Raw genomic sequence first — 11,166 nt, 5'->3', positions numbered from 1 at the left:
GATCATCAGTAAAAGAACTTGAGAGATTGATGAAGCTCTCTGTGAAGTTTGGTGGACTCACGATACTCGTAGCTCACCATCTCATTTTTCGAACCCTAGGCAGAAATCCTAGGGTACTCACAAAAGACCCTGCGCCCTTTCTCTCTTCTTTTCTTTTCTTTTCTTTTCTCATGTAGAAGGCCTTTATCACGCCACCTTTTCTCTCTTGGATCAGATATCGCATGCCCCACCTTCTCTCTCATTTTAAAACGGTGCAAGACTGCATCTTTTCAGCGTTTTCACCGCGTGAGAGGATAAAGCTAGGTGGTTGCTCACTTGAATTCAAATCGAATTTGAATTCAAATGCCAACCAACCTATCCTTATCCACTCAAGGTGTGAGAAGAGAAGGGGCATGGGTTCTTTGTGCGTAGAGAATTTATACGAGAAACTTTTTCTCGTGTAGAGAATGGAGTGCATAAAAGGATAAGGTGGCGCATGGATTAGTTGCCCATTCAAATTCAAACATTATTTGAATTTGAATGGCCAACCAACCTTATCATTATCCACACAAGTGGTGCACAAGGGAGGGCGTGGGAGAAAATTCACGAGAACTTGTTTCTCATGAATTCAAATAGGCGCAGGTGAGGTGAGGTGGTGCAGGGAGATAAGTCAATGTGGTTTCAAACATTAAATCAACCTAATTGAACCAACCTTATTAAAATAGGTTAGGCACAATTAAACTAAATTAAATCCAACACAATTAGGCTTAATTAGGCTCAATAAAATTCTAATCAAATCAGAAATTGACTAAGCCCAACCCTTGATCAGATCAGGGACCAAACCACCTTGGCGATTAGGTCAACTCTTAACCTAATCGGGTCAAATCCAACTGAATCCAATTCAATTGGACTTGATCCAAAAATAATTACTCAATCAAATTGAGTTAATTAGCGATCAAATTACTAATTAAACCTCTCATAAATACTGAGTCCAAATCCGATGGACAATCGGACATCAAAGTCTATCGATATGAAATCCTGATCGAAGAGTCTCAAACCAGTGGGACTCTTAACCCCGGTACTCAAAATGTGTGGAACTTATGATCAGAGAATCCTGATTCTCGATCACAGAGTCTCAGACATGTAAGACTCAGAGTCCCCAAGTATTAGGACTCTTGGTCGAAGAGTCCCAGTCCAGTGGGACTCTTCACCAGCCATCAGATCAGATAGAAACCTCTAATGTGTGTGACCCCGCAGGTTCGAACCTAAGTCGGTAGCACAGGAACCAATTCTTGTACTAATCGAAGTGACCATCTAGCAATGGTACCCGATGTCTGGATAGATCGAATAGTCGCAACCGCAACATTCAGAACCTACACGAATATGGTTACTGTATAATTCATCCCTTTTGACCCCTGTGTATAGGATGACTTAGGGTTAAACTGTCAACCCTGATCAGATCATCCGAATCGTGCTCAACTCAAACAGTCCTGTGACTCCTCACTAGGATTATCCTGGTCAAGATTTTGCTAAATTGAAATACGACTGTACACAGCTCCTGAACTGGAGTGGTCAATCACATCTTGACACATGCACCGACAAGTCAAGTACTTGACTACACCCAGCAGCCTTCCGTCACTGAATTAGAAATTTAAATAGTCCAGTGTCTAAGTGCAGTGAGTTGCTTGCAAGTCACTGTGGCAGTCTCAAGTCGGAGGGACAGTTATACCCATATCCCATCGGAGCAAATCTTGACAGCAGAAAAAGCTCCGGAGTCGGTCACGTTCAGTGCAGATGTACCCTTACATCTCACCTGTATTACATACCAGTGTCTCCACACTCCTTGGTTAAGAGGACAACCAACCCATATGGCAGACAACGACCTATGCTTGATAAACGTTGTTATCCTTGGTAACAACGTATCATTTGGTCACGAACAGGTTTAAGGACTAAACGACAAATCCTCCTTTGTCAAGTCTAAATAGTCCTAAGGACTTCATCACAAAATAGGAGTTCATTAGAAGATGAAACAATTTGTGATGAAAAATATCAAAATAACTTTTATTAATTTATAATTCATATACTAATATAAGAAAGAGCACAATCATCAACAGGCTGACGATTGGCTTTGGGACACTATTCCCAACACCTGTGGCCCTGTAGGCTCTTGGTAAAATTTAAGTAGCACACCCATATAAATTTTGATCCATTCCTGCAGTGATCCACGTTATGTATTTATTATTATTATTTTTTGGTTAAATTATATCTCTAGTCCTTAAACTATATTAGATTTTTTTAAATGATCCTTAAACTATAAAAATCTAAGCTTTAGTCTTCGAACTTTTTGAACCATTTTTATGTTGCTTTTTTGGTGATTTTCGATGACTTTCTCTCATTAGTTTACTTTTTTCATCCTGAATCGGTGCTTACATGGACTATCAAGCTCGATCGACATCTCATATGAATTACAAAGCATATAAAAAAAAGAACGAAGAAGACTACTGTAAGGAGTCTTTTCCTTCCTCCCAATTGTCCCCTCCAGCCGCACCCCTGCCGCATCCTGATGCCCGCCCTACCACACCCCCTTCGGCCGCACCCCCGCCTGCCCCGATGTCGGTGGGTTGTGTGCTGGTGCCCCCCTCGACACCCCCCCACCCCGCCCCCATGTGTCCCCACGATTTCCACTGTCACCCCCCTCCGGCATTGGTGGGTTGTGCATCACCCCCTCCCACTCCCCATCACTGTTCGTAGGTTCTGCACCCCCCCCTCACAGGCTCAACAGGATGGGAAGCTTGGAGCAACGAAACAGGGGCGGCCAATTTGGAGGTTCTGGAGTGCATCGGCGGCCAATCCTCCACCCTGGCTCTGCACATGCCCGCGGTTCCCACCACCACCCCCCGGGCCTCCATCTTCAACCGTGGGGGCACATGGAGATAGGACCGGGGGGATGCCAGTGCACAACCCACCAGTGCCAGAGCAGGCGGGGGTGCACTAGGGTGGGGTAGAAGCCCCGGGTGCCGGAGAGGGAGGCCAGAGAGGGGAGTCGAAGGGGCAGGCCGGTGGGGAGGCGAGTGTAGAGAGAAGAAGAAGAACACAAAAAAAAAATCGATTTCAGTCAATGCTAGTGCCACCTATTCAAATGAACAGAGCTACTTAAGCACTGATGACTGCCACATAAGATTTTTGGTGTGAGAAAGTCATCCAAAATAGGTGAAGGACAATATTAAAATAGTTTAGAAAGTTTGAGGACTAAAACTTAGGTTTTTATAGTTTAGAGATTATTTAAAAAAACTCGATATAGTTTAAGGACTCGAGACATAATTTATCTTTTTTTTTTGATAAACTCCATGAGACCCGTCTTTTTTCGTCACCCTCTTTTTCCTCTTCTATTTCTCCAAAAATCCTAAGTTCTCACCTCCCCACCCTCCCAACCACTGCCTCTACCTCTCCAAACCCCTCCAATCCCAATCCCACTCCTTCCTCTCTCACCAAAATCCTGTCTACTCTTTCCTGTGCTCCTCCTTCCCCAAATCCCTCCTCTGCCTTCCATCTCTTTGTGGTGCTTTCCACCCAATCTTCCCCATCTGCGGTGTGCTTGAACCGGTTCAAGCTGATGGAGGCGCTCCAGCTCCTCCCCAAGTGTCGCCACACCTTCCATGTCGAGTGTGTCGACACCTAGCTCGACGCCCACTCCACCTGCCCCCTCTGTCGTATCCGCATTAACCCTAAGGATGTCCTCTTTGCCCCTGACCAGACCCCAACCCTCCCTCCTCTTGCAATGGAGGCAAGCTGTCGCGAGATAACAAGACCACCGACAACGACATGATAGTGAACCCGATGCCATATGGCCTGTGGATCTCCAACCAGCACTCCTTTGCCAGTAAGGAGTGCAGCAACTTGCTCTAGATCATTGTCCACCAAGCCGAACCCACTAATAGGAGGTCGGTTGATTGCACGGTCGCACGTGGCGGCACAGCCAATGGGGGTTTCGAACGAGAAAGTGGGAAGGTCCGAAAGAACATGCTTCTCTTGCCGGTTGACAGGGAGGAAAGAAAATCCAGCTCAACTTTATTTAATTTCATATATTAAATAAAAGATTAATTTGTAAACTAACTTAGTTATAAGTTATAGGTTATTGATCCTTAAAACCTGTTATTTCTCGTTTATTCTTCTATTTTGGCCATAAGAGTTCATTTTATGTGAAGCTTTTTTTTTTTTGCTAACCGGCTAGGAAAAGTTGTTAAGGCATCAGTCTAATCTCAGTGCATCCAGTAAATAGAAAATAATTTATTTTGCAAAACTGATTTTTAGCTGTTTGGAGGTCATTCATCTTTGAAACCTCTCATTAATCATTAGAATTATTATGTGTGAAGTTTGTTATCTTTCTTATAAATTTTCCCTTTTGTGTGTTTCGTATGTAGGCTCGATTAGAAGTGATGGGAAAGAAGGCAAAGAATGCAACGTATCTATCGAGAAATGAAGCTGGAAAGATATCAAGAGAAGTTGCCAAAGTAGAAAAGCAGGGGATTGTTAAAAGTACTCCTTGCAATGAAAGAAGCTCATGAAGTCATTGCATGGTTTATTGCTTATCATTTAATGTTTTTTGGATTCTCTGTGTCCTCCTTTTGCAATATATATTGATTTCCCTGCAAATATCTATAGATAATTCTAGATGTTCCAGCGGTAGGTGGAAGGCTACAATGATGTTGAGTTGTTAGCACAGAATTTGTACCTATTATTTTCCTTTCTTCTACAATGATGTTGCACTTGTTTCTGAGCTTGGACTATTGAATCCATCCTCTCATCAAGCATACTACAGTGTGGATATTGATGATATATAATTCAAAAAGTTAATTTAGTGCTTATCTTCAAGTTAATGCCAGTCATAGATTACCACTAAATTTGGATGATGCAGATTCTCACTCAATTTGACTTTTTTCCTCGAGGTCTCTCTATATTCTGTTTATATAATATCTTTCTTCTGTTTATTTATCTATATATCTTATAGTTATCTATTCATACCATCAGCTAAAGATTGTTATCAATAAGGTATGTTAATTGTTGTGACAGGATCCTTGTGGAGCTCCAGTCACTAAGGAAAAAGAAGCAGCAACTCAAGTTGGCAAATTGCCTATTTTCAACAACCAGCTGAATGGTCGCCTTGCCTGCTTACGTCCATCGAAGAAGACACCACAGCGACCAAATCACATTCCGTTTAGTTCACTGGAAAATACACTCCCTGTTGTGAGTTCGCAGCATCCAGAAGGTTTCTCACCAAAAGTTAGTCAGATGAATGTAAACTATCTCACAGGACTACGGGTATAGATTGAAGCCTTTCTAAGCTTGATATGGTTGTATTGCTGCTATTTTTTGCTCATTCATGTCTTAATTGTATACTTTTGCATGTATTTTTTGAGTTGCCACACAAGTAATGCTCATGTTTGTGTAGTGACCGATGCTGGATATGCGTTCTGCTTCCCACAGAGTGCATCTAATATGGGTGTAATATGTCTCAATCTAGCTTCCATGTTTTCAATGTTCCTAGTGCAAGGCCTGCTATCAATCTTTTTTTATGAATTAAATATCATTGTTGGTCTTACTTTTCTGAGTTCATTTAGATTGTTTGGATTGATTTTTAGTCTAAAAAATATTTGAATAATGCCCTGTGACAGATTCCATGATAAAAAGATTATTTATTTCTTAATATGAAGATTTGTTAATTGATTTCCTAATACAAAAGCCTACACTAAATCTAATTATCCATATATTTGTTGCTTAATAAATGATTATTAATAATTGATTGATTAATATAAAGTTATGGTAGATCTAATAAAATTCTGGATGTTTCGATGTTATCATTGTGGTGAATTATCAGGACTTGCTGATTAGATCTTATGAAATCAGTATTTGCAGGGTGATGAAATATGCTGTGGGCACTCACATTGTTTGGTGGAAAGATTATATATTTATCTATATACATATATTTTTAATAGTGACTTAAGCTCTAAAATGATGTGTGTGTGTGTATATTTTACAGATTCAGGTCGGAGATATGGATGGTGCCAAAAAAAGATGGGGATTGTCTTATTGATGACTTCATAGATTTATGAACTCTTAGATTTTGCAAAGTTAATTTTTTGGTGCTATCAATTCGAGTTTACTTTATTTTCTTTTTGATGTTGTAAAAGTGAGCTTAGAATTTATGTATAAAGTGCAGAAGATTAGTTGAAACTTGTTTATTCCATGTTTTGAATTCTAGTATTTACATTCTTTTATATTCAAAAATCTAATGGTGTATGGCCTTGTTCTTTAGATTTTGATGAAACTAAAAAGATTGTTGGGATAATTTTTTTGAGACTACCACTATGTATATTTAATTCTCTTTAATACAACGATGAAGATTATAATATTTGTAGTTGTTTCATATCTTTGAAGCTACTAGTCTTCATATATTATTCAGTGGTACAGATACTTAAATAAGTTATCAATGCATCATTTCTATTTTTATTTATTATTACAGGTGATCTATATTTTAAAATTGGATAGGACAATAATGTCTAAAAATTGATTATATACCCACTTTTATTATTGGTAGTAGAGGTCTATTTATACCCATGCTTTGGTAACTCTCACGAATTCTGATTCGTATGTATTTAGTTATCCACATTTAATAAAGAAGGATGTACACTAGGTCTATACCCACATATATACTTTCACCTATGTTAGATATTACATAGGTAAAATAGGAATACACACACGGAAAGAAATAACATGGGTATAAGTGTTGGAAATTACGTCCTAAAGTCAATCGTCAATCTATTGACGGTTGAGCTTATCTTATGTAAATTGTATATGAATTGATTATTAATAAAAATTATTTAATTTTTTCATCATATTGTGCACATCTTCCTATTATGAACTCTTATATGATGAAATTTTTAGGATTATTTTAATCGATAAAGAAGAATTTATCATTTAGTCCTTAAACTTATTTACGATCAAATGATACGCTATTACTAGGACGATAGTGATAATCAAGTATAGGTCATTGTGTACCATATGTGTTGGTTGTCCTCGTAACCAAGGAGTGTGAAGACACTGGTATGGTATGCAGGTGAGATGTAGGAGTACGTCTTATTGAACGTGATCTAACTATGGAGCACTCTGCTATCAAGAGTAGCTTGCGAAGGATATGAGTATAAGTGTCCCTCCGATCTGAAATCACCAAAATGACTTGCAAGCAACTCACTATGTTTTGGTATCGGACTGTGAAGGCCCGGCCCACTAGCCCGGTTTGAAAAAAAAAAAAAAAAGAGATAAACAGAGCAGGAAGACTCCCGATCGGAGTCTTCCTCTTCTCCGATCAAAAATCGGAGTCCTAGGGCCATTAAAAGACCCTAGGACGAACCCTATAAGAAACCCCCCTCTCTCCTCTATGGGTAGACCCTTCAGTCGCCGCCGATTGCCGGAGATTTTTCTCTGATTTTTCCGTTTGAAGCCGCGACTCCTCGACTCGTGTTCGCCGCGATTTCTTGCCGGTGGGGGTCACCGGAGGTTGTGGTAAGGTCTCCCTCCTCTCCCTCTCTTCTCTCCCTTCTTTCTCGGGCCTGTGAGCACGATGGCCGGCGACGGGTGTCGCCGGATTTAGTTGGAGAAGGAAACCCCCTGTTCGCCGCCTCTTTCCTCTGATTTTCCGGCGCCGACGATCACGCCGACAGCCGGCCCTGGTCTCTCCGAACCCGGGAAAGTCGACCGTTGCCGCCGCCACCACCGGCCATGAGATGGCTGTGGTCGGCCGATCAAGGCACGGGGACCTCAAGGTCCCCTGTTTCGGCCCAATGAAAAGCCCGGGAAGAAGAAGAAGAAAAGAAAAAGAAAAGAAAAAGGAAAAAGAAAAAGAAAAGAAAAAGGAAAAAGAAAAAGAAAAGAAAAAGGAAAAAAAAAAGAGCAAAGAAAATATAAAATAGAAAATAATAATAATAATAATAATAATAAGAAAAGAGAAAATTTTTTCTCTTCCCTCTCTTTCTTTCTCTCTATTGTCTCTCTCTAAAAAGAAAAAGAAAAAATATATTTATATAAAAATATATATATATATATATATGTGAGAGAAAGTTTCTCTCATCCCTCTCTAAAGTCTTTCTCTCTCTAAAATTGGATTCATTCTCTCTCTACTTTCTCTCTCTACTTTCTCTCTCTAAAAAAAAATCCTATGAATCCCTTATTAGGCTATCTTCTTCACTTTTAGGGACCTATGACCATAAATCGGGTTAGAGCCGAAGGGAGAGATTTATTGGACTGATTATCAAATCGGTCATTTCTTTATATTATGTAATTTTATTAAAAATATGAAATTTATTAATGATTTAATATTTTAAATAGGACTGTCTGATTCTTTTAAGAAAGATTAAAAGGTCCGGGATGATCGAGGTAAGTAGATCCTATGCTTCTTATTTATTTTTAAATGATCATGTTTTTATGCAAAGAATTGCTATTGATGAAATCATAACTTTTCATAAAATAAGGATCGGCATATGTGATATGCAAAAGTATGTTTTATTATGAGCATTGATTTTATGAATATGTCTTATGAAAATAGCATGATTATGAAACATGAATTTCATTGTTTTTCCATCTATGTATATGTATGCTTTAAGAAAAAGATATAATGATTTCAAAGGCTCTCAGATGGCTATGAATGAATCCTTACGGGAAGGTCGACATCCGGAGCTAGCATCCACATGAAACATGGCCCTGCCAGCGGGTATAAAGTTGGCACAAGAATTAAGAACTCTGTCGATTAAGAAACATGGTCCTGTCACGGGTATAATAGTGACCTGAGCACGAATATCTGTGAGCAATATTTTGAAACATGACATGAATACATGATGAAAATGATTTACGATTCATAATTGTGAAATATACATGATTTATGCATGCATGATGAGCTTATAACTTGTTTTATTATATGCTCTATGAAATATTTATTTTTGCAATAATTGTTATTTGTTAAATGATGCATTATCATAGAAAACTTATGCTTGATCCGATAAGGAAGCGGAAGTCTACTTACTGAGCTAGTGTAGCTCATATTCTTTTTGTTTTCTCTTTCATGTACAGAGAAATAAGGCTAGGATCGAAGGAAAGAGAATCCAGGCTTGGAGATCAGCAAAGCAAGTTTAAAAATTTTGCTCTAGGAATTCAGTTTATATTTTTGGATTGTAGTCATTATAAATTTTAAGACTTGGATTATTTTATCTCTGGTTTTAGATGCTCTGAACCAGTTTTGGTTTAATTAAATAATTGGATTGAACTTTATTATTACATTTATTTGAGTTACACCTGTTATTATATTTAAGAAGATGAATTTTGGCTTCGTGTTCTCGTGGGTCCATCCCTCGGTAGCATGGCCGTGTTATGTCTCGAGTTTGGGGCGTGACATTTTATGGTATCAGAGCAATAGGTTTAATCAAGGATAGAACTTAAAACCTAACAGTGAGTAGCTAGATTATGCATAGTTAGACTTTGACTTAAATTATTAACTATACTGTAACTCTGTTATAAAATAACGTAATAATGATTGACATTTGAATAGGAAGCGATGGGCGATAGGGAAGGCGAGACTTTGGCAAATATGGCCGCTAGGACAAGAGGAGCAAGAGGAGCAAGACTGTCGTCACGAGGAGCTGACAATCAACCAGCTGAGCGAGCTCCTGACGCACTGGCCACACAGGCGGACATTGCCGGTGTATGTCAAGTGGTGGCTCAGCTTATTCAGCAGCAGGCACAGACTGCTCCTCGACCGTCATTATCTATGGAGTCATACTATGAGAGATTCAGAAGGCTCAACCCACCTCTATTTGAGGGTGGATCTGATCCTATGGCTGCAGAGACATGGATTCGAGAGATGAAAAAGATGTTTGATGCCCTGCAATACCCTGAGAATGTGAAGGTCCGATTAGCCATCCCTATGTTAAAAGGAAATACCGAGTTTTGGTGGACTGCAATAAAAGCTGCCTATGGGAACAATGATGATCAGCTCACTTGGAAAGAATTCAAAGAGATATTTTATGACCAGTACTTTTCGGGGACAATGAGGTTGGTAAAAGAAAATGAGTTTCTAGCCTTAAAGCAAAAGGATGATATGACGGTGCTAGAATATGCTAACAAGTTTAATGAGCTAGGCCGCTTCTGCCCTCAACTTATGAAATTCTAAAGGAGTAAAGCTAACAGATTTGAACAAGGTCTAAGATATGGAATTCGATCCCGTCTATCTTCTCATATTTTCAATAACTACAAGGACGTACTGGAGCGAGCTTTGAAAGTAGAATCTGAGTTGAAAAGAGCAGAACTAGAAAGAGGAGATAAGAAGAGACTGAGATCAGCAGGAAATCTAAAAGATCAGCAGAAAAATTTTAAAAATAATAACTCTGATAAGAAGAAAAAATCTTCATCCTGCTCTTACTGTGAAAAAAATCACAATGGACCTTGTCTCAAGAGGATTGGAGCATGCTTCTTATGTGGTGAAAAAGGACATATGGCTCGTGATTGTCCAAATAAGAAAAGAGATGACACTAGATCTAACAAACCAGTCGATCAAAAACAAAAAGAAAACGCACGAGTGTTTACTTTAAACCAGCAGGAGGCCAATGCAAATGATCAAGTGGTGACAGGTATTATCCCAGTCAATTCTATTTATGCTCGTGTGTTATTCAATTCTGGCTCTTCACACTCTTTTATATCTCTCAAGTTTGCTACTTCTTTAAATTGTGTGCCTGAAAAACTAAAAGAACCATTATATGTTAGCACACCTTTTAAAAATATTATTGTTGCTGACATTATTTTCAAGAATTGCATAATCCAAATAGAAGAAAAAGAATTAGCAGCAGATTTGATTCAGCTAAATATGTATGATTTTGACGTTATTCTTGGGATGAACTGGTTATCTTCATACCATGCATATATTGATTGTTTTGGAAAAAGAGTGGTATTTCAAATTCCGGATGAACCGCAATTCTTCTTTCAAGGCGAAGTTCATAATACGGAATCCAAACAATCTTTGGGTATTATCTCAATTATGAACGCAAGAAAAGCTTTAAGGAAAGGATGCAAAGCATTTTTGGCCCATGTAATAGACGTCGAGAAGGAAAAGATAAAGCTGGATGATATCCCAATTGTCAAAAAATT

At 38.9% G+C, this 11,166-nt stretch overlaps 1 protein-coding gene across 1 annotated transcript; it reads left to right on the top strand.

Annotated features, from left to right (window-relative positions):
- Positions 1-9,580: 9,580 nt before the first annotated feature.
- Positions 9,581-10,195, top strand: LOC140853973 (uncharacterized). The gene has a single exon (XM_073249092.1). It carries the CDS (start codon positions 9,581-9,583, stop codon positions 10,193-10,195), a length of 615 nt encoding a protein of 204 aa, XP_073105193.1.
- The last annotated feature ends 971 nt before the right edge of the window (positions 10,196-11,166 follow it).

This window comes from Elaeis guineensis, chromosome 15 (assembly GCF_000442705.2).
Source record: "Elaeis guineensis isolate ETL-2024a chromosome 15, EG11, whole genome shotgun sequence".
Classification (NCBI taxonomy): Eukaryota; Viridiplantae; Streptophyta; class Magnoliopsida; order Arecales; family Arecaceae; genus Elaeis; species Elaeis guineensis.
This window is presented reverse-complemented; position numbering and strand designations above follow the sequence as displayed.